This window comes from Mycena indigotica (genome assembly GCF_014461135.1).
Source record: "Mycena indigotica strain 171206Taipei chromosome Unknown Mind.scaff0016, whole genome shotgun sequence".
NCBI classification, from domain to species: Eukaryota; Fungi; Basidiomycota; class Agaricomycetes; order Agaricales; family Mycenaceae; genus Mycena; species Mycena indigotica.
Genome location: NW_023503015.1, coordinates 86906 through 110581, shown reverse-complemented (window position 1 = coordinate 110581; position 23676 = coordinate 86906). Strand labels below are relative to the sequence as shown.

The window sequence follows — 23676 nt, the reverse complement described above, 5'->3', positions numbered from 1 at the left end:
TGCAAGAAGATGGGCAGCCTTTTAGGAACTTGGGAAGTATCAAACAACTCTGTTGTCAATAGTATAGTTGCATTAACAGTTTTGGGACAGATTTTGAGGATTAGCCTGAGGCTAGACAAGACAAACTCACCTACCAATTCCACTTATCCTTTCATATTAGAATGAACGGCCTGCTGGGCTGCACATTCTAATATGAAGGGATGACCCCAAATGCCCTATGCTGCAATAAATACCCCAATAATTCTGCAACATCTCTAAGTTCTCAAGTCCCTCAGCGCTAAGTCCTTTCTATGCTACTAATGCTGCAATAATCCACTGCTATCTAAGTTAGTTTCCTAAATTAGCAAATATGATATGAATAGTGATAATATAATAGTCACACTTTCTCTACTTAAGCAATAACTTGAAAGTATACTGTATGAGAAGGTTAGATCCTATTGTCCGGGTCACAATGTCACATAGTATAAGTATGATATGTGTGACAAAATTCTTAAAAATGAAACTTTGAATAAGCTGTGCACTGTAGGATGCAAACAACCAGATGTGACACTGGTATGTGATGCCATAAAGAAGCTATTATATAACCCTATCCAAACTTAGGTTGAAGACAGTTCCTCGCTCATGCTGCTACATTTGTCACATAGTGTGACAAACTTCCAAAAAGGAATTTTTTACTGTTTGACAGTATAATTATCAGTGAATGTCACAGATCATCACAAAATCAAAGTTGTGTATTTTGACTATATAAACAACTTTCATTAAATGACTTATTGTCCCAGCTGAATAATTGTGCTTGCACTAGCCAATCATTAGCTGATCTATACCTGATCTAGTAATACAACTTACATAAGTCATTGAAGCACTATCAATGGTACCTGAATGATAAGATTAATATTCTTGATAATGAAATCTTATCAATATACCTATATCATCTCATAATGATTCATCACATGCATTGATGCTGCAATATCTCCACCAAGTCTGCATGAATTCAGATGATTATTGTCCTACCAGGTAGCCAGTTATCAAAGCTTGAGATGTCTTGATGTGATTATAGTTCCATGGGTTGAGGTCATAATATTATACCGGTTTTTTTCTAGGTTTCATATTTTAAATTTAACTAGGCACAATGATCCCTTGATATCTTGCTGAGGAATCCACGGATAAGTGGGATCCAAGTTGCATTCTGATCTAATCGATGTCTATCTCAGATCTAGTAGTCCCTATAATTTTAAGTATTATTTCTACTGGTATATATGACATATATCCTATTATACCAATCTCCCAATAACTCACTGAGAAGTGAGAGGTCCCCAATGGAATAAGGGTAGGAAGCATACAGAGGGGTCCCCCAATGAGATTAAATTTCTCACACTACATTATATGCATTGAAAATCTTATTATTCCCTATTATACTGACGAATAGTACTATACATCACACTGGCAAACCAGCCATGATCTGCTAGTTGATGATGGATCAAAATATATCAAGTTCAGTTAATAAGGTATATATAGATACCCACATACTCTGACTGGTCTTGATATATTCTTAGAAGATGAATTGAGGTAAACATTCCAAGACAGGTTGAGTGCAGAACTGGTTTACATGAATAGTAGGGTCTATAGACTGAGTACTGGACATTGAGATGCATGTATGAGGGTATTTTGACGTCTACTAGGACCCTGTACTGTGATCAGTTGTGGTTCTGGCATATGTTACAGAAGGTAACTGAAGAGAGGGTAGGTACCCATAGAGCAAAAGAGAGTGTCTTCACTATTACAACTGGTCAGAAATTAATTTCAAGTATGATCCAAGAATTGAATGTAGGATTATATAGACCTTCAAATAAACCTGTCCAGCACTTGAATTAACCTCATAGCTATTCTGGATCTCTCACAGTACCATTATCAGTGTTATCTATCCCAAAAATGATGAGTTCGCTATATAATAACCTTTGTGAATCTCACTAGTTTGAGTATATATACTGGTAGGGGTATCATGCACCTCTTAGGAAATGGTGCCCCCACCCTTTCGGCATATCTCTATCCTGTGTTATATAGCACCTAAGGTCCCTGGGAATTGAATGACCCTCAAACTTGCTGTGGACTTAGAAATGGGTAGAAGTGTGGAAGACTATTACATGGCATTATATGAACTTAGATCATAAGATTCCATCCATTTATTCCCAGGATATCAGCGAAATACTGCTCAATTTGGTATTCAGGCATGCTTAACAGTGAATAGATCAAGGTAATAGCAACATAAAATGTCACTGGTGAGGCTCAAGGATAGTAGGAAGATATACCTTTCAAATAAACTCTTTCCCAGCTTTATCCACCAAACATAGCTGGAGATATATGCTCATCTTTCAAAGCTGATAAAGATTAAAGGCCACTGATGGGTCAATGCATTGCACTTTCAGTGCTATATTTACTGGGATTTGAGTGAATACACACCAGAGGCTCACATTGAAGCAGCCAAACTCACAACTTAGCTACCTTATATTTTTTAAGTACTAGATATTCTTCTTTTAATGACTCAATAGTTAATATGGTAATCATATCAGATGACAACAATCAAAATACCTTATCAATCCATAGTACTTTTGAGACCCCTCCTCCTAGTACTTCATTCATGCATTTAGCTCAAGCGGTTATAGAGATAGAGGCCCATCAGTTATATTTGATCTAGTGATGTGTCAGTGCTAGCACATTTATTAAGCTGCCACAATAGGTTATTTAATGACAGTTTTTTATATAGTCAAAATACACAACTTTGATTTTGTGACAATATGTGACATTCTTTGATGATTCTGCTGTTCAACTGCAAAAAATCCTTTTTTAGGAGATATGTCACACTTGTAACATTGTATACTGTTATATAATAGTATATATATAGCTGAAACCAGCCTCTGATCACCAATATGTATGCTATAATATAGAGAGTAAAAAACAAATAAATGTCACAAACTTATCAACTGACAAAGTTTCCTTTTTTGGAGTTTGTCACACTTGTCATACTATGTGACATTGCCTCTAAGGTACCATCCAACGATCTGACCTCCTTACACAGTATACTTTAAAGTTTTTGGCTTATATATGACTAATTATCCCTATTTATGTCATACTTGCTAATTTAGGAAACTAACTTAGATAGCAGGGATTATTGCAGCATTAGCAGCGTAGAAGGGACTTAGCGCTGAGGGACTTGAGAACTTAGAGATGTTGCAGAATTATTGGGGTATTTATTGCAGCATAGGGCATTTGGGGTCATCCCTTCATATTAGAATGTGCAGCCCAGCAGGCCGTTCATTCTACTATGAAAGGATAAGTGGAATTAGTAGGTGGACAAACTGATATCCAACCCATTTGGGTAAGCAAAAAAAAATCAAAATTTTTTATACAGCCATCTCTGGGCCCACATACTTCCATTTCATATATGTTCTGAACTGACAGTATATACTTAGTGCAGGGCACTAGCAGTGGAAGCGCTGAAGATCAGTCCGGACTTCAAATGGCAAATGACATGCATGATTGATATCAGCTTTCACACATGACTCGCCAAATGCAGTGCAGTGCTCGACATCTTTCTTCCTTTTCCCCCATCATCCTCCACTTCCATGTCCTGCACCCCCCGCCCTTTCCTGCCCATCCTCACCTCCACCTTCTCAAGCTCTCGCACATCAATGCCTCAAGCCTAGCAAGACTTCAAACTTGATGTCTCGCACCTCAAGAGTGATGTGGTCCCAACTTGGATTCTCTCAGTTGCAAGTCTGTAATCAAGGCTAACTGCCTCGATGGCCGGTCCCAGCTGCAACATTTGTGCATTGGTGAAGTATTGCGGCGCCGGCAGCAGTTGAAGCAGTGGTACGTCATCTGTTTGGTTTTCTCTATCCAGCGCTGACCGGTATGCTTTCGGGGGCAGGGCAGGCAGGAGTGCGGGTGCAGAGTGGCACAGGCCAACCCCAGCAAACAAGACGGGCCACAACACGGCGGTGGCGGCGGATGGAAGACTACGAGTGGCCCCTCCGATTTTACTCTCCTTGCTGCGCGCAATGCCAAGCGGGCTGCCATCGAGTTGATGGAACGTGGGCCCGAGAGCATCCTTTCAACTGATGGTGGGAATGGTGGTGGCGACGTCGTCCATTATGACGGAGGGTTGGGTGTCCGTGGCGGCGATGTTATGGATCAGGATGGAGGGTTTGGTGTCCCGCTCGGGTTCCAGTCGTACCCTTTTGGACAGTACACATGATCGAAGTGCATCTATTCATTTTATCAAAATGTCCAACAAGCCTGTTTGAGCCTCACAATTCAATGGTGGTTGAGAACGCCGTGTGAGCGATTGCAACGCCTAAACGGGCCGGCCTGTCCTCGCCACACTGGCCATCAGCTTGCCATTTACTGCCGCTGACAATTCAATGGTCGTTTTTAAGACCCTTTGAGCCGCCAACAGCCTGGTGACATATTGTGGTCAATTTTGCCGATTTTGGCATTTTCAAGGTCCGGTAAGCCCTTGACGCTCGCTCCGTTTTTTGCTGATGCAATGGAAGTAACTAGAATATTCTACAAGTATCTACAATGTATGTGTATCTACAATGTATGTGTAATATCTGACTAATTAGACTTTGGGCTCATATAATCAACAGATATCACCCTCGATAAACGTTTATAAACACTCTTTCCGTTTTCTTGTCCGTTTTTGTTTTTACGATTTGGGTAAACACAAAAAAAAAATCAAAAAAAGTTGGAGCGGTGGGAGTTGAACGAGAGGGTCGTGCGAGCTCGGACGGCGTCATTTCGTGACGATATTTCCGCCAATCACCGCGTGGCGCCGATCAACGATCATCCGTCCTTCGTCCCGCCGTCCACCACCCACGGTCCATGGCTCTTCTCGCCCCGCCCTGTACATCTGCCACGCGCGCATACGCACGCGCGCGCGCGAGGGGGGGAGCTTATATGTGCGTGCCACACGTCCGCCCGCGTCAAAGCGCCGCGTCAAGGCTCACAAAGCGCTTTGACAAAGCGTCGACGCCGAGAAAGGGAAGGAAAGGGAAAGGACGCTTGGATTGTGGGAGGGGGGGCATGGGAGGCGTATAAGATGCGCGTGCGGCGGTGCGGGGGCTTCTTTTCCCCACCCGCATCTCACACTCCCAGAAACACGCACAGAAAAAATTGAGGAAAAGACAAAGAAGAACGACGACGGATGCCCGACATAGACAAGGAGAACACGCCCTCCCCACCGCGCCAGGCACACAGGGCGCGCAGAGAGGTCATCGCGGAGTTCGGGCACGGCCGCGCGCGCCTCCGGGTGCGCCCGGTGGGTGGCACACATACAGGCGAGAGGCGGACGCCCGAGGCCCCGCCCGGGATCGTGCACCCGCTGCGGCGGGCGGTGCACGCGCGGGACGTGGAAGGGGGAGCGGGGAGTGGGGAGGAGAGGGACACAAGCAATGGGAATGCGGATAAGAGAGACAACTTGAAGCCTGAGGGGACGGAGAAGGAGCCGCAGGCGAAAGAGCTGGTGCGCCGGGTGGACCCAGCGCCGGTCACGGTGAGTGGCGCGTTCTACACACCGGGCCTGGCTGACAATGATATCCAGAACCAGCGCTCAAGCGGGGAACGAGACTGGGGCGGCCCGTGGGATCGCCCGCGCGGTTCCACTGGGCAGCCCAGCAACCTGAATCGTCCGTGGCTGACGGTCCACGTCGCTCCGCATGCTGATCCCAACCCCGTGCAGCCAGCCCCGCGATTTAGGAACGGCATCGGCGGCGGCGGGTGGCATAACCCCGCAGCGAACCAATTGCACCAAAACCAAAACAACACAGACTACACCCATTTCCAGACCCACGCCCCGGCACCCCAGGCGCAGCTGCCCTTCCCGCACAACATCCCGCGCAACTTCCTGCGCGACATGCCATTGCCACTCTCAGGGGCCCTGTCGCTCCCGGCGTCCCCGCCCTTCCCGCCCTTCCCCGGCGCGCCCCCGTTCGCCCCCGGAGCGCCCGTCAACTTCGACGACAGCTACATGGACCCGGAGCCGGGCGCGTACGAGGCGGTGCTCCAGCGGTGCGTGCAGTGCGGGTACTTCAACTGCCAGGCCGTGCGCACCCTCGGCGCCGTCCCGTGCCCCCTCGACACCCAGCCCCAGGCCCCGGCGCAGTATCAGCCACAGATGAGTCCCCGGTTCGGATGCGGGCCGCGCAGCCCGCGCTTCCCGCCCCCACCGCACATCAACGCAGCGGACGCGTACGAGCCGCCCCGCCGGTACACCGTCCCGACGCTCCCCGGCCTCGCGTCGCCGCACCTTCTCCACCAGGCCGCGCCGCCCGCGCAGAACCAGCCCGTGACCACGCCGTACGGCCCGCCACCGGCCCCGGCCCCGCAGCAGCGCCGCCGGCTGTCCGTCCCGGAGGCCGTCCGCGCCGCGGCGAGCCGGTTGACTACCGCTCGGCCTCCGCCGCCGCTCGTTCTCTCGGCGCCGCCGGCCGAGGCTATTGGACCCGCCGCCGTGGCTCCAGCTGTCATTCCGCTTCACCAGCTGCGGCCCGCGCCGCGGCGCCGTGTGGCCCTGCGGCCCCCGCGCCACGCCCTCCGCTTCGCACAGCCGCCGCCCCCGCTGGTCGCAGGGACGCGCCTCTACCCGCACCTCGCGATCCCGCGCGCGCCGAACGCCGCCGGGTGGACGCACGCGAACACGGGCGGGTGCCGGCTCTTCCGCCTCGGCGTGGCGCACCTCGCGCCCGTGGAGGGGAAGGAGGAGAAGGAGGCGTAGCGGATGGATTGGTTGTCTATGTATTTAAATTTGGTCTACTTGGGTTTTGGGGCTCGTAGGATAGTATTAGGATCAGCAAGTAATGTATGTAGACTGTGACTGGAAATCAGTGTCTGTAGAATGACCCAGGGAGGGGAGTTCCTGCAGTAAGCCGCGCTGTTATCGCGCCCCAGTGTGGTTTCCGCGGCCAACGTCGTACTTGCTGTTTTTGGAATTTCTGCATATGGGGGGTAAATGGCATCCAGAAGGGCCCGGGTGGCCTCGCACTCCCACCGTCCACGAAGCCTTTTTCACCCGCCGGCGGCCCCAAGATATGTTAGCGGGTGGCAATAGGTGTCGGGCCGAAGGTCAGATGGACCGTCGACCGCGCCGGCGCCGCCGGATGAGGAGGATTGATAAGTATCTTTCTGGTGTGGGTTTTGGATCGACACTTTAAGCAATTTGCGTGTGCACAAATGATTGATGTCACTGGCAGGCTACAATGACACTCCGATTTGATCCAAGGAACGTGGGATGTCCGGCACACGTGTATTGATGCACTTTCGTGCCGAAATCAACACGAGTCCGGCAACGGCGCCTAATATCACGATGAAGATGCAGACACCAACTTCTTCTGGGCCATCAACTCCCGGGCTGTGGAGACGGGATGATACCTCCCAGCTGGATCTGTTTCTACAACAGCATCCTGGGCACTTGGGACCAGATCATATCCCATAAATCTGCTCGCTTGCGCATCTCATCAGCCCTGAGGCCTGACCAGGATTAAGATGCTTTACCTCACGGTATTATATGTGGGTACATTATGAATATTATGGGGTATATATATAATGTACAACAGAAGGATCCCTGGCCTGCACTTCTCCCCTTCAATGACCGCAACTGGGGCACTGCCACTTCAACCCATGACCCTTGATGCGAGGCCAACGCTTGGTATGCATAATTCACACACTCTCTGTATGTAGTTAACATATTGACAAGGCAAATTACAGGAGCCTTGCTACTTGGACTTGTGGGGTCCAGCCTTCTATTTGGGCTCCTCACTGGGCAGGAATATATGTACTACAAACAATTTCCTGCAGATAAAGTGACTCTGAAAGTATTTGTATGTCATGATTATTCAAAATCTTAATATCTGTTGATATTGATTATTAGGTTGCTCTGATATGGTAGGAGCTGCTCAAAGCCTGTGCTCAAGCAACATTGAGTGTAATAGGTTTCTAGAGCTCATCAAATTAATTGCTGTCATTCAAGTGGTCTACTTGTTCACAGTCATAGATTATGGACAGCCTGAAAGCTTGATCCATAAGATATCTCCTTTCTTTGCAGTATCCGGCTTCTTGGGATCATTCATCACTGGATTAGGTTTGTTATGCATTCCTGTTACAACACAATTTTTGCAGTAATCCTGATTCCTCCAAAGTCCAGGCATTTTCCTCCTTCTGAATCTGGACTCTTGCTCCAAACCCACTCTTTAAGATGTTATCTGTCCTTCTCTGGACAACAATTTCAGGCTTTATAATTTGCTCTATAGCAAATGTAGTTCTGGTCATTCAAGCTCCCACCATTCTGGTATATATTGAGCAGCACCCAACACTGCTCCTAGCCACTGCTATCATCAATCTATTTGATGATCTCATGATTACTATTTCACTGGTGGTAATTCTTGTCCTGAACCGTAGCACTGGTGTTATCAACACTAGCTTGTTGGTGGATCACCTGATCAAATGGACACTGGGTATGTTATTCTCAGGGAAACATACTTAATTTATGCATCAATAGAAACTGGGTTGACAACTAGTATCTTCACTTGTTTGCTCCTCAGCTTTGTAAGTCAATATTGCTTCAACCAAAATTTGCACCTTATGGTATAAATTGCAGTATGTCACCCAACCAGAAAATTGTAGGTGTGTGCCTCCCCTAAAAAGGGCAAATTTTGATCAAGGGTCTGGCAGTTGTCTGGGTTGTTGTCCAGATTATTCAATCACATGGTATGATATCAATACCATATCTCAGACAAGGGGCTACATAGTTTTTGCCAACACACTCCTGGCCTCCCTGAACTTAAGAGGAGCACTGCGTACAATTAACCATGCAGGCACTGTAGAAACATGGCCAAACACATGAAGAGGTGTTTGCACTGACTACTCAATGGAGTCTGTTTCATTAAGACCAAGCATAGTTTCCCCATCTTCATGTCTTCACATCAAGCTATAAATCCAATCTCCTGTAAAATCAAAGCAAATCAATGTTGTTCAGTGTTCTCGGGGTGTAGGGTGGTCGTGTGATGGATGACGTAAGCTTAGCTTGGTTCAAATCAAGGTCGTCGTCGTCGTCGTGGTCAGTAGTGGTGAGACCTAAAACCGCCCTCAGAGGTGCGTTCTATTCTGGGGCTAAAGCTACAATACAGCGCGAATATATTGCTAAGGCCGTCACAGCCTTACCCAATCACTGGCCACGGCTTCCGGTCACGTGCTCTCATTCTGAGACGGTTTCAACCGTTTGTTTTGTCTCATTCTGCTTCAATCTACCCCCTAATGCAGCCTGAGACGTCTCAAGCCTTCGCGTTTTGTGTCAGCAAGAGTTTGAGCTCATATGTGTCCCATATCATGTTTCGGGGCCTCCGGCCAGTCGCAGCCCGGTCCGAACATGTTCCACAGTAGGTTTGGGGGTCAAAAGCACCCCCAAGCGGTGCTTCCTGCTCTTTTCCCCCACCTACGTGTCCCGTGCTTGACAGTATAGATACACACAATTTTCTGTGTGGTGACATACTGAAATTATAATATTGACTTACAAAGTTGAGGAGCAGACAAGTAAAGATACTAGTTGTCAACCCAGTTTCTATTGATGCATAAGTTAAGTATGTTGCCCTGAGAATAACATACCCAGTGTCCATTTGATCAAGTGATCCACCAACAAGCTAGTATTGAATACCAGTGCTATGGTTCAGGACAAGAATTACCACCAGTGAAATGGTAATTATGAGATTATCAAATAGATTGATGATAGCAGTGGCTAGGAGCAGTGTTGGGTGCTGCTCAATATATACCAGAATAGTGGGGGCCTGAATGACCAGAACTACATTTGCTATAGAACGAATCGTAAAACCTGAAATTGTTGTCCAGAGAAGGACAGATAACACCTTGAACCATGGATTTGGAGCAAGAGTCCAGATTCGGAAGGAGGAAAATGCCTGGACTTTGGAGGAATCAGGATTAATGCAAAAATTGTGTTTGTGTTGTAATCAGTGTTGGCCTTAGGGTTTTAGGGCCTAAGGATTTAAGGCCTATTAGGGCCCTAAGGTTAGGCCCTAAATTGAACCAGGAATTTATTTAGGCCCTAGTTAGGCCCTATGATGGCATCAAAATCTTATGTAACATCTTACCTTCCAATAAAAACTCCCTTACAGAAAAGGATATAATGATTTTGGGTTGCCAATATGATCAACAAAGAATTCTGTTATCAGCTGGTGGCTTTGAGATTAGATGTAAGATAATATGCTAAGGAGGGTTGATATACTGCTGGCTGCCTATCACTACTAATGCCCTCTTAGAGCAGTACTAACCAACATTCATGTTTATCTATTGTAGGGCTTGGTTTATATAGGGGTGTTTGTAAACCGGTTTATAAACACCCCTGTTTTATATGTTTATAAACACCCTGGCTGGAAACCCCCTGTTTTATGGTTTCATATTAGTAAGCACCCAAAAAGGCAAGAAGCTAGCAAACCAGACTTACTTTACACCAATATTGCTTGTATATACTGCTAGTAGGTTTGATCATATCTTATAGGTCTATTATAATATATTATTTCTTATCAAGTAGGATCTCAACCCACTTTCAGCTAATATTGCCATATTGATCATGATTAATCCTCGTAACTATTGGGAGCTTGGGTGTGTGACTATACTATACTAACCATACAGATTAATTATTATCAAGGTTATCATGATTTTTAAGTGTTCTAAAGGATTCATGACAGGGGTTCTAAAATCTGCTGATAAGTAAATTATACATATTATATATAACTAATTCCTGTTATGCAAACTTACAAGTGATAGTTGATATAACCTTGCTGTTTCAACCCCTAATGTCTATGAATCTCAAAGTCATGAAGTTAAAACACCAAAATTTGCTGCAAAAAGTTTCCTGAAAAGGCAATTTTGATCTCTCCGGTCATATCGGCTCAGTTGGTTTATACAACCTAAAAACCGGTTTACACCGCCGGCATTTCATAGCCTCCCGGAATTCCGGGAGGCTACGGGCACCCTAACGCTCATGGCCTGCAACACCCGGAACAAGTCTTTCATGGTGAGTTGCTGGCCCGTGCATTTACCACGTGCATGGAATTGAGCCTCGAGCTCTTTGTCCTCTGAACACGATGACACGAAGGGACTGAAAGAGATAGTCTGTCTTTCTTTCAGACTATCTCTTTCAGTCCCTTCGCCATCCTACCAACTTGCTTTGGCCACAATGGCACGAACATCTCAGGCTGCTTCAAAGCCAGCAAAAAGACGTCCTCACTCAAGTGCCGACAAACATTCTTCTTCGAGCACTGCCAAGACTGCCGAAAGCTCAGCGCATACTGCGATGGAGGAAGACCAAGGGCCAGAAACCTCAGCTTCGGGCTCAGGCTCAGGCTCAGGCTCAGGCTCGGGCTCTTCTCACAAGCGCACACATGAAGACATGGAGGGTGGGGAAGGTGGGGCGGGCAGTGAGCACAGGACAGATGAGCAAGAGCTGGGTGCTGGAAGGGAAAGGGATAGGTCTGGGTCAACGCCACGAGCAAGCAAACGGCAGAAGACAGCAAATGAAATCGAGGAGGAGGAGGAGAGGGCAGCGAGGAAACGACGGAAAAGGCGTTCCCAGCTTGAGCGCATTGCAGATGAGGAGTTGAATCCCTCACAGCGGTCAATCCAGGTATGTTTCCTACGGCATTCTATTGTATCTAACTATGCATAGCGAGGTTTAAATACAGTTCTGCATATCCTCCTGGGTATGAAATCCACCATGGATGTCCCCGATGGACCTTCTGCTGCAGAGGGTGCCGATTTCCGACGTCCGCTTCACTTCCCCTGACGACTGGGAGGATCAACTGAAGAAGATCAGCGGGACCAACGAGCGCACTGACGACAACTCACGCGATCTTCTCAAGGCATGTAGGACTGGTGAAAATCGAAAGATGGGCATTAGCCAGGCGATCCTGAAGGTTCCTTGTGCCCGGCTCCAAATCATCCTTGGCATGTATTACAACTCAGGCCTCAAGTGTTTTGCTCCCGACTACGATGACGATGCTAACAGCATATACAACACTTTCCATCAAGATCTTGCAATCGAAATATTCCAGCAGGTTGCTGTTCGTGCTGCATTCTGGCGCGGCGGTGTTGACTTAACCTCTCTTTCGGATTCGGAGTTTCTTGGGCGGTTATACCGCCATTACTTCTGGCATGTTATTAAGTGCAATGCGGGGACAAAGGAGAAGGGAGGGCTGGAGCGTGATCGAGATATCTGGAATGCAAGAATCGACGCAAAGATGTGAGCACATTCATTTCCCTTAGTTGGCCTTTCTCATCCTTGCTTCTCAGAATGCACAATGCCGCACCCAAGCAATACATGATGATGGGTGGGGCGAGACAGTAGCCACTATGGCTCTTGAGCCCTGTGCGCATAGCGACGACGAGCTCATTGATGGCAAATACATCATAAATCCACGTGAAGAATGCAGCGACAACGCTACCGACTTTTTCCGCTACCACAACCAGGACCAAATGAAGCTTATGTCAGCAACCAACAACGGCTATAGCCTCCATACCTGAAAGCTTCCAGAAATGGCTGACCCCAACTACAAAGGCCTGCTTAGGCATGAACGGCTTCCGCGCAACGTTTCGATCGACTACTTCAAGCCTGAGTTCTATAACACACTCCCTGCTCGACTTCGTGCGCACTACTACCAGCATGGTGTCGCTCTTCCTCATCGCCGTCATTGGACCAATGGTCATGTCCCAGCATCATTCAAGGAATTAGATGACGAGGAGTGGGAGGAGTTTGAGTTTGAGGTTCTGGGGGACTATAATGCGCCAACAAATTTGGAGATGAATCGGGCTTTAGGCTTTCCGTTTCTGTTTGCTAGTGGTGGTGGCCATGAGTGAGCATGTCACGCAACCTAGATCAACACGATGGGATGACACAAGTCCTGCTGCTGCCAAGCCTTAAAGCCTGGATCTGGCGGGGCAGGTAGGAATGGCAAGGACAGTAGCAAGTTCTTCAATCATGTTGGCATTAAATGTGGGGCATGATTAGTAGTCAGACGCTAACCAGAGCTTGTCGGAAATGGTGGTTGAGATCAAGCTGGCAAAGGCCATCCCAGCAAAGGAGAGGCCGACGATGAGATCTTGTAGGACATTAATACACTTAGAAAATGAGCAGTAGAGCAGATCAATGATCAATCAAACTCTAATCAAATCAAATCCTAACTTTTGTGTGTGTGTTCGGGGGTTCGAGTTGCAGGAAACAACTAACCAAATTGCCAGCTAGCGGGGCGAGGCACGAGCCGCCGCTAGCGTGAGATAAGCTAGCGTGGGAGCGCTCAGCCAAAGCCGAGACTGACATCATTTTTAGCGACTGACATCATCATTTAGCACTTGCTCGACACCACCATCTTGTGTGGCTTCAAGACTTTTTTGCGTGTTCCCTCCTCACTCTACCTCTTTCCTTCTGCCTTCCATTCCCTTTCCTTATGTCCTCCCATTAAACATACCAGCTTTTGTGGCTAAAATTCATCTCTAGGACGTGCTCTGACCTTAAGCATTGGTTAGGGCTTTCCCTTAGGTGGAGAACGATCTTTGGCTGTCCCTGGGTCTTCCCTGAGGGACAGGGTATGTTCCTGTTACTCTCCTTCCCTCCTGCTCTTCCTATTTCACTTCTTTCTCCCTTCCCCCTTCTCTCCTTTGTTATCTTCCTTCCTTCCTGCTCTTTCTATCCATTCTTCCCACCCCTCCTCTCTGTCCTAGCGCTCTGGGTAGGGTGTCCGCCGCTGCTTTGCGTTTGCCGGCCGTGCTCTTCGCTTTGGAGCGCTGCTCCTTTGGGGGTCTGGCTGCTCGCTTCTGGCGTCGGTTCCCACCCAGTCGTGGCGTCGTGCTGGCCGCAGGCTGCCCCGAGTTTTGTCTCCCACCCAGAGCTGCCCAAGTTGCCCTCTTGTGGTTGGGAGCCCCTCGGGTGAGCGTCTCCCTTTTCCCGGAGTTGCCTATGTTGCACTCTCAGGGCGGAGCGTCTCATTTGTGGCCTTGCGGCCAAGCCTGGCACATTACTACCTATATATCATCATGCGCTTATGCGCTCATGCATAAATTTTTGTCTTCCCCAGTCTCTTCAAAAATTTATGTATTCACACTCCTACCTACCTATATGTACTACTCCCGACGGCTGGCCGCGACAAGCTAGCTTATTCAGAGATGTTCAGGGATTACACTAGAATTTAACTTATTTAGTGCTTTCAACAGATCAGATGGTTTGTGATCGAGAACACAAAAGAAGGAGTAATATGGCTCAACCTCTCAAATGTTCTGAATTAACAAGAGAATATATTTGCACTTAACACAAAACACAAACTCAAAACAAGTTATAAAACCTGTTTTAGTAGTGCAATTCAAATAGCTTCCTTGCTTCCTTGCAACCTGCAATAAACCTGCACCTGTACCTATAATAAACCTGTGACTTGCTTCCTAGCTGCCTAGTTGTGATACTAGCTGTCTAGCTGCCTTGCTTCCTTGCCAAATAAAGTAAGAGATGAGGTGTAATTCGTTAATTAGCTACTACATTTAAGCTCCTTATATACTTCTCAGAAAAATAACTAATGATAGGATAATTAAACTAATGATGTGACCGAGAAGCGCTATTAGCACTGCTTTAAGTCATATTGAGTCATTTGAAGTCAGAGAGGCTGTGCCTTCAGAAGCAAGGTCCTGAGAAGCAAAATCCTATTTTAGTCTAGTACACATAGCCTTGAGAAGCATTCTCAAGCATAGCCCCAGTGTCAAACCAGTACTATGGTAACCTTCCCACACTAGTTCCGATGTTTTGACAGCATCTCACATGATCAGAAAGCGCTGCAAAACACTACAAACTTGGCCTTTTGTGCAACTATTTAGATAATAGTGGTTGTGAGTGTCATTGTGTGTTGTGTATTGAAAATCAAGAAAATCTATAGATTTGAGACATTTCAGGCATAGTCAATTTCCATGCTTGTCAACATAGTAGGTAATGGCAGACAGTGGCATCAACAAGGTTGACAATTGCGTCAATGAGTTCAAGAGGAAGGGAATCCATGACACATGATGTCAAAAAAAAAAAAAAGGAGCCAAAAATGGCACTCTATGGAGATGCTGTGACAGGGAATCGAACCCCAAGCGGGTCGAGGCTGAGTGGCAACAACCCAGGTTACCATTATACCCCACCACAGCAATGAGAGAACACAGATAGTGTAGCACCATATAGTGGCATTTCGATGTAGTATGTCAAATTCACCCAGTGCAAGGCAATGTGGCCACAGTGATGAAGGGGCGGGTCTCCCGCCGCAATGTGGCCACAAGGCAGGGAGACGCGCGTGACTCGATATTCGGTGTTCAGTAAGTCATGTGATGCAGCTTTGTCGAGTGATAAAGCGGGGGTGACGGTGACAGATTCACGTGCGCGGGACACTGAACAGCGGAACATCGAGTCACTCGGCAGCGGCGCGAACGAGACAGTTTGCCTTGGGCGGTAACGAAGCCACAGTGGGCGTGGGCGGCGCGGGCGGGCTTGTGCTGGGCGTAGGTCGGCGCAGCGGTGGTGAAGGCGGCACGTGCGGGTAACATTGCAGTGTGCTGAGCGCCCGCCAGCGACGGTGTGTGGGCGCTCGCGGTGGTGCAAGGCCACGTGCGTGTGAGGTTGCAGTGACAGCGGGCATGGGCTGGGCGGGCATGTGCTGTCACGGTCACGTTGTTCGTGGCGCAGAGATCAAGGTCCTAGCAGGGGAGGATCCAAAGCATGAACATTGGTAAGCAAATACAAATGAAGCTGACCTGGCAGGGGAGGATCCAAAGAGAAGAAACTCTAAGGGTCCGGCTGCTAGGTAGCCAACTATATACTGCTTGTCCGTAGCTGCCACTGTCGGGCACAGAAGGCCTGGACGGCGTCCCAGGCAAGGTCCCAGGGCGACCGTCAGGAGGGTGTTCGGTGATTGTGTGGGCAAGATGGAGAATCAGAATCAGAATCAGAATCAGAATCAGAATCAGAACTAGGGGGCTGAAAGGGAGGTTCTCCTGACAATATGCAATAACAGTTGTAAAAATTGTATCTGACAATAATTGTACCATACTCAAGCCCAAATATTCTTTAAAATATAGTGCCACATCATCATTACCCTAATTTGTTAGGTAAAAAAATTGTCATATATCATAGTAATTTGTCACTTATTTTGAATATAATAGGTAAACTTTGGTGCTGTTGTTGATTTTTGAGATATATGGTCTTATACTGTACTATTTTAATAATCAGTTTGTTAGTTACACATCACACAAGGCTTAAGCCAATGAATTTTCTTTGTCAGTCACACATATCTGGCAGAAATTGGCCCCAAATTAGTTGCTATATGGTAAATTTTTGTCCGATCTGGTGCCTTTGGCCCCAAAATTCCCAAAGAAATTGTGGATATTTTGAAGAGACTCATGGTAGCTGAGGGAGAATCAGGTGGAATCTGAGGTAATTTGGAAAGTAAAGTTGGTAATTTAGGTAATTTGATGAGAGAAAGAGAAAGAACATCTTGCTAAGTACCTTTCTGTGTCATTAAAATCACTGCCCAAAAAGGAATATGGAAAGGGGCAATTTCAAGCAATCTTTTGTTTGTTTTTGCACCAAGGTGACCTTTTGGTATAAATAGAAAGAAGCATTGAAAGCCCATCTTTTAAATAGTCTTTTTATGACCAGGGGAAGGTCAGCTTTCTTTGTGTCTGAAATAGTGATTTTCAAGCCTGGGCTTAAGCCCACAGGTCCTGCCTGGCCCTAGGGCCAGAGCTTAAGAAACACAAGCAAAAAGTTATTGTTTTGATTTCTGTTTCCATGCAATTGAAATATAGTATTTCTTTCACCAAGAAATGTATATAAACATGTGTAAATTAATTCATGTTTATTTCAATCAATTCAGTATGTCACCATCACACCCGATTTTTGGAAGCACTGGGAATAATTTTTCTTGATATTTCAGCACACATTCCCAAGGTTGCTGGTGGGCCACTGATTGCTTGAAAAATGTGTTGATTCACAAATTTGCAAAATTGCGAGGTGATGTGACGTGGTGTGATGTGACATATGGTGTGACGTGATGTGACCTGACACGACGTGGTGCACCTTGATCATGACTGACACGTCAACCTGTCTTCGACTCTTCGTCTTGTTCCCACTTGGTCGACCGCCAGTCCGTTTTAGCTCTGTGCCTGAGTTCGACGGGAGTCTCTTCATCATGATCGACCAAGAGTCGGAGGCTCGGAGCCAATCTTGCGTCAAGTTTCAACCGGGCCAGCCCTGCCCAGAGCAGAGCCAAACGTATAGCGAGGTGAGTACCAGTGATATGTTTCCGCTCATCCACCGACTTTCTGAGTCAAGGCAAGCTACTCTCCTCCGAGTTCCGCGACGGCTGTCTCAGACCAAGTGGATATGCCCTGTCTCGAAGGGCTATAAGTCCGGCGGCATCCGACGCCATGCATTACTCCACTACTCGTACCTTCGGTCATGACTGTGCTCGAGAATATCTTTGCGTGCGTCCTTACCCTCCCTCCGGTCCTGATTCGACTAAACCCCGGTCTCGCTAGGCCGGTGCTCCTCGGCACATGGTTTAATTCGATGATATACACGCTGGAGCTGCTCCTCGTATACCTGTTCTATGCCCAGAAGAAGTGTGCGTCGTCCTCCGCCTTTCGGTTCTTCGCTGACTCTGCCCGCCCTGCGCAGCAGACGGCCAACACACGCTGTTAATGCGTTGTATGGTCGGGTTGTTGCTGGTGGCCGACACGGCAGGGTCCATGGGGAATGCGGCGTATGCATATCTCGTAGGTTCCGAGCGCTGTCTCTCTCAGTGACCTCCCTGAAGCTGTGTAGATGCTGGTGAAGCGCTGGGGCGACCTGTCCTTCCTCGCTCTAAACCCCTTGCCCGGTGCAGTTGACGTAAGTCTCTTCCCTCCCAAGTTTGTCGCAGGACTTTCCATTTACCAAGAGCAGTGCATAACGTCTAGCTTCAGCGGATTCGTCGTTCAGCTATACCTTATTTGGCGATTCAGTATTTTGTGCGTCGGCTCCTTTATCGCATCTCGCTTGCGCTGACGCAGTGGATCTCTTAGGTCCAAAAACTACGTAGTTTGTGGCATTCTTGTGCTCGGAGCGATGACTTCCCTCGGTGGTGGGATCGGCACGGGGATCGCCTCTCTGCTCCACAGGGAGGTGAGCCAGCGCCAAAAGATCGTCCCGATCACCACGTACGTACTGCAAACAATCAACCGCCACCCTTTGACCGTCTGACAGGGTGTGGTTCGCTGCCTCGGTGGCCACCGACGTCTGCATCGCCGCCGCGCTTGTCTTCCAGTTGCGCAGTTACGACAGCGGATTCCAGAGCACACGCAGCATGGTGCACCGGCTGATCGTGAACGCGGTCCAGACCGGCTCCGCCACGGCCACCGTGTCCATCGTCGTTCTCGTCACGTTCGCCGTCCGGCCGAACACGGCCATCGCGCTCGCCCCCGGCTTCATCGTCGGCCGGGTGTACACGTGCACGCTGCTCTTCAACTTGACCGCGCGCCGCCGCATGGGCGAGGCGACCAACAGGACGGTGACAAACGTGTCGGGGGAGGCCTCCCAGTGGCGCGTAGCCGCAGGGAGCACACAGACTCCGAGTCGGCACGACCCCTTGGCGAGTGTCTGTGAGGCTGCGCTTTTGTTTCTAACTTGTTGTTGGGCACTCACATTTCATTATTAAGCCATGGGACTTGCAGGAAAAGTCTTGGAGAATAAAGACGAGAAACTTGGGCAGGCAGACACTCATGTTTCTGAGTTTGGATATCGCTTTGCGGACACCAGCAATAATCGCTTCGCAAGTTTCTGGGGAATGGCACGATCAGGATGCTATGGACGCGGTATTCAAACTGGCAGTCGGGCTCCCTCACCTTCGTGCAATAACCTTGGCCTTCTTTCGCGGCGCGCTGGCAACATGGACACGTTTCTCAGCTGAGTTCGCACCGGGAGGAACAGTAGATGAGCTCACTGCTGCTGAGCGCCTCTTGGCATGGATGGCAACGACAAACGACGTTAACGAAGGGTTACTGGGTCGATTCCGGGTCATGATGCGAGGTAAGCCGACCATGTCGCTTCACCAATTCAACGCCCAAGTCATGTTTTCGACAAATGAGACCATTCATTTCATGAATGCGCTGTTCACACCAGAGGACCACAAATTCATCATGCGAGAAGCACGCCGGATCGATGAGAGTGGGCTGGAAAAGCAGAGGAAGTTTGCTCAGCGTGCCCTTCGTCAGAAGCTCATTGAGATCAACAGAGAGAAGGAGGCAGCGCGGGCGCGAAAGGCTGAAGAGATCCGAGCAAAGATGGACGCGCTGCGATTGATTCGACGGGTTGATTTGGACGCGCCTCCACCAGGAAAGAGGAAATGGACTGGGGATCTTATCAAGGCACAACTAGCCGCCCTTCGTTATCGTGGGGTTGACCTCCCGGCCACATCAAAGCTCTCAGTGGAGAAGAAAATGGCTGTTTTGAAGGAATTCTTGACAAAATATGCAACAATGATGGACGAGCGTGGCTTGATTTATGGCAGCCATGTCAGCGGCGCTCAAACGGGTACTTCTGGTCAGGCCATGGAGTTGGAGGATGAGGAAGATGTCGAGATGGAGGATGCTGAGCTATAATTCATACTAATGACTACGATAATTTCTTGTATTGCTGACTTTTTTGTATAATTACTGTATCTACACATGTACTGTATATACTTCTAACTAGGATACTCATTCGAGAGGTCAAATGTCTTCATATTACAGTTGGGCGTTGCTTCGGACAAGATTTGGGTGGCGGTGCTATTTCCATCAGGCCATCATCAGCCCGCGGATGCCAGTCCCCATTTCATACGCAGACGTGCACGATCCCGAGAAAGGACCCGGGGGCTATGCGCGGGGGTGCGATTCGGAGACGGCACATAGCGACACGGGTGAGGGGAGGTCGGGAGGCGACATTGAATGACTCACGACAGAGAGGCCATCAAAGGAGCATAATGAATGTTGAACCCTTGTAACTGTACATGTATGCTTGAACTTGAATGTTATAATTGAAGACAAACACACATGATTTTCGCTGGCCTTCATTCCTGCTTTCAAATAATCAGAGTTCGAGTCATCGCTCAGTGGTATCTCGGTTGTATTCTATCTCGTTTTTCGTGGAGATGCATCCTATATTTAATGGTTCCCTGAATTCACAGACACGCTGTCTCCCAGCTTCTTATCGCTTCCACGGATGTCGTGGTCCCTATCCACTTGCACAATGTGGTGGACGTCTGCAGCAACTCGATGAGCGGAGAAAGTAAACCAAGAAAAAGCGTGACGCACGGATGCCGCCATACGTGTCGAGCCGCGTGGCACGCGGGCCCGAAGTCCCTGCGCCGGCCCGCGAGCCCGAGAAGTGGTCGTCGGAGTCGGTCGAGTTGCCGGCATCGCCCATGCGGCGCGTGGTCAGGTTGAACAGCAGCGTGCAGCCGTAGAGGCGGCCGATGATGAACGCGGGGACGACTGAGATTGTCGTGTGCGGCCAGACCGCGAACGTGATCAGCACGAGCGCGGAGACGACAGCCGTGGCCGAGCCGGTCTGGATTGTGCTGACGATGAGGCGGTGGATGACGCTCCGCGTGCTCTTGAAGCTCGTCCGGAAGCTGCGCAGCTGTATCACGAGGGCTACGGCCACGGCGATGTCGGTGACCACAGAGGCTATGAACCAGACCCTGTGAACGTGAGACTCCGATAAGCCACCGGCGTCGAGGCTGGCTACGCACATTATTATTGGGACGATTTTCTGTCGCTCGCTGACCTCCCTGACAATTATTGACAGTATTCCTGTCCCGAAGGCGCCGGCCAGGGCGGTCGTCGCCGCGAGGGCGAAGATGAGGCAAAGGACATAATTCTTCGACCTACAGGGGATGGCTTAAGTCGTCAGCGGCGGAAGCGGGTAACGATGAACGCACAGAATACTGTAGCGCCAGATGAGATACAGCTGGACGATGAATCCGCTAATCCCGGACGTCAGGCACTACGAACAGGGGCATTAGTAGTGGCAATTGTTGACGCGCTGGAGGACGCACGTCGATTGCACCGGCCGGAGGATTCCGCGCAAGGTATGATAAGTCGCCCCAATGGGTAACCAGCATCTGTTACACTCGTTGAGCGACGGAATCAGCGAGGAAAACATGGGGTCACGGTACCAGATATGCGCCGGCGCAGTCGCCCATGGTCCCCGCGGTGTCGACAAGCAGCTGGAACGCCACAAGCCAGCGCACGAACGTCGTGTTTGCGCCGGGCGATCGTACTGTGAGCGCGAGTAAGCTGGTCTCTCAGATGCAGGAAGCGTGAGCACGGCGCACAGTTCTTGTTGGTATAGTACTGGTAGGCGAGGAGGAGCTCGAGCGTGTAGACCATGAAGTTTAGACATGTACCAATGAAAATCGGCCTACAAGACAGTCAGTTCCTCATCGAATCGTGCGAGGACACCACGCACGCAAAGACCGTCTGCAGCGCGGCGGCGACTGAGCTCGCCATGGTAGCGCGGGCGAGGAAATCGGATGGAGCGTCTGCATCCGCGCGGCCCCCGGCCCCGTTCTATATATCCAAGATTCGAAGCCTTTCTGAGTCAGGTACATTCGATTGGTCAAATGCACTCCCGGCATTGAGTCGTTGGCATGGGAGGGGGGGCGTTATGAGCGCCGCTGGGTGTCGCGCAGCGCAGATCAGGTATTGAATGGCGACATCCGTGCCAACAGGCTCCTCTCGCCAACTTGGCGAGGAAATAGTCGCGCCGATCCGCGCGTCGCTGCATTAAGGAAAGTCTTCGATTGCAAGCGCTTCTGACGGGTGACGGAGAGGGGCTCAGGTCGAGTTGGCCGAGAGCCTGAGGGCGGAAGCATGTCTTAGTCTCCCCGGACAGGGTGCAGGTTCGTCGATTCAAGCCAAAGGGAACGTTCGAGTTGCGGTGCGGTACCTCGTCTGATACTTGTGGAGCTACTAACCTAATGTCATTTCGAGTGGGCGTGCGAGCTTGGAAGACGGCATACGTACCTCTGGATAGGGTTCCTCTGATTATAATCTTGCATGATTACAGCCCGGGCAGGAGCTGGCGGGAATGATGACGAAGTGGAAGAGAATAGGAGGTGGTGGATGACAGCGGGGCTGGCCGGATGTTGCGCTACAACGTTTATACTTACACGACACCCTTGACGACACCCAAGACGAACGACTGCCAGCAGCAAAAAGCTCCTAGCCTACTTGTAAGCATACCAAAGAGACGCGTAAGAGAAACGGGGTAACACACTCGTAGCAAGTAATGGATGAGGAATGCCGGTCATATCACGAATCGGGTCGGATACTCCGGCGAAAGAGCGGGAACCCATCAAACTGTTCTGATGTGCTCCCATTGTGGATGGCTGTGAGAAGGAAAAGACGTTTGATGTGACAGCACGCGTTTCCATCGGCAATCGTTCCCCGATCGGGCCTAATTTCGGGTAATTTCCGAAATATGATATAGGCACTGAAGTTGGTGCAGTGACTGAACAGAGTATCGCACAAGTTGAAGTAGATTAAAGATCAGAGTTTAGTGCATCGCGCTTCAAGGTCTCCAGCTCACCCCAGCTGGGCAGATCGAAAATCTGGGGCAGCCTCGCCCAGAGGCTTTCCCGCGCGGCCCGATGGGCGGCCCGCATGTCCGCAACACACAGCGGACACACTTGGGCTTCCAGCGAATTCCACGATACCGGCCCCCAGAGATGGAGTGGCAGGCCCAAGGGCTCCGCGGGCCTGGAGCGCATGAACTGGTCCACGGCCAGACGGACGCTGGCTCGGCTCTGTGCGCACTGCTCTTTGGACGGGCACCCCGGGTTGGGGGCTGCCGAGAGGAATGCTAGCACTTCCCACCGCTCTTGTGTGTCGAGCTGTCGCAGACCGACGACCCAGCGTTGCTTGTCTTCCACACTCAGCGGCGAGCGGAGGATCGCCCCTTCGTAGGTGGGCGAGCACATCCAGTAGAAGGCAACGGGAAGCATCCACTCCATTGACACCCGCCGCGCAGTGAGGATTACGGTCGGCCAGTCGACGCCGGGTCCCGGGCCGGCCGCCTTCTGGTGCCGCTGGCCGGATGTGTCCAGCGCAGCGAGTGTGGTCGGGAAGAGGAGCGACACATGATGGAGGCTCCGTTTCAGGAGAGAAGACACCTCGTATTTGTGGGCCATCCGCAGAATAGAGAGCAGCACCGCTATCGTGTTGTCCGTCGCATTGAAGCTGAGGAAACTAGGGACAGTGTAAGCACGCAAGTCGAGGGCGAGGTGGAGCACGCACTCGTGGTAGAGGAGGCCTTTGAGGACCTTGGTGGTGTCCTCGGCCGAGTCGGGGAGGCCCACAAGCGGACAGCCGTCAAAGGTCTCTGCGTCGGTGGGGGCAGGGCCCAGCGCCAGCATATCCCTGAATATCCGCGAATGTGTGGCCATGAAGTCCCGAGAGACACGGAAAACAGTGTTCTCTGCACGCAACACAAGCCCGCAGTCGCTGAACCAAAGCCCGTCCGCACGCGCGGGTGGTGGTGCCTTGACGGTGCGATCCACGTTCATAGCAGATGATGGTCAG

The 23676-nt window shown here is 49.7% G+C and overlaps 3 protein-coding genes across 3 annotated transcripts; 2 read left to right on the top strand and 1 right to left on the bottom strand.

Moving 5' to 3' along the window:
• Positions 1-5203: 5203 nt before the first annotated feature.
• MIND_01343600 (uncharacterized protein) lies at positions 5204-6772 on the top strand (the record flags this gene model as incomplete). Its single annotated transcript, XM_037369878.1, has 2 exons — positions 5204-5551; positions 5600-6772. 2 exons carry the CDS (start codon positions 5204-5206, stop codon positions 6770-6772), a joined length of 1521 nt encoding a protein of 506 aa, XP_037213434.1.
• Positions 6773-17533: 10761 nt separating this feature from the next.
• On the top strand, positions 17534-19022 carry MIND_01343500 (uncharacterized protein; the record flags this gene model as incomplete). Its single annotated transcript, XM_037369877.1, has 8 exons — positions 17534-17559; positions 17614-17699; positions 17753-17850; positions 17900-17965; positions 18020-18084; positions 18139-18273; positions 18320-18714; positions 18772-19022. The coding sequence occupies 8 exons, from the start codon at positions 17534-17536 to the stop codon at positions 19020-19022; spliced, it is 1122 nt and encodes a 373-aa protein (XP_037213433.1).
• Positions 19023-22261: 3239 nt separating this feature from the next.
• Positions 22262-23660, bottom strand: MIND_01343400 (BTB domain-containing protein; the record flags this gene model as incomplete). The annotated part of the gene is made up of 4 exons (XM_037369876.1): positions 22262-22317; positions 22373-22606; positions 22685-23343; positions 23392-23660. The coding sequence occupies 4 exons, from the start codon at positions 23658-23660 to the stop codon at positions 22262-22264; spliced, it is 1218 nt and encodes a 405-aa protein (XP_037213432.1).
• Positions 23661-23676: the final 16 nt, after the last annotated feature.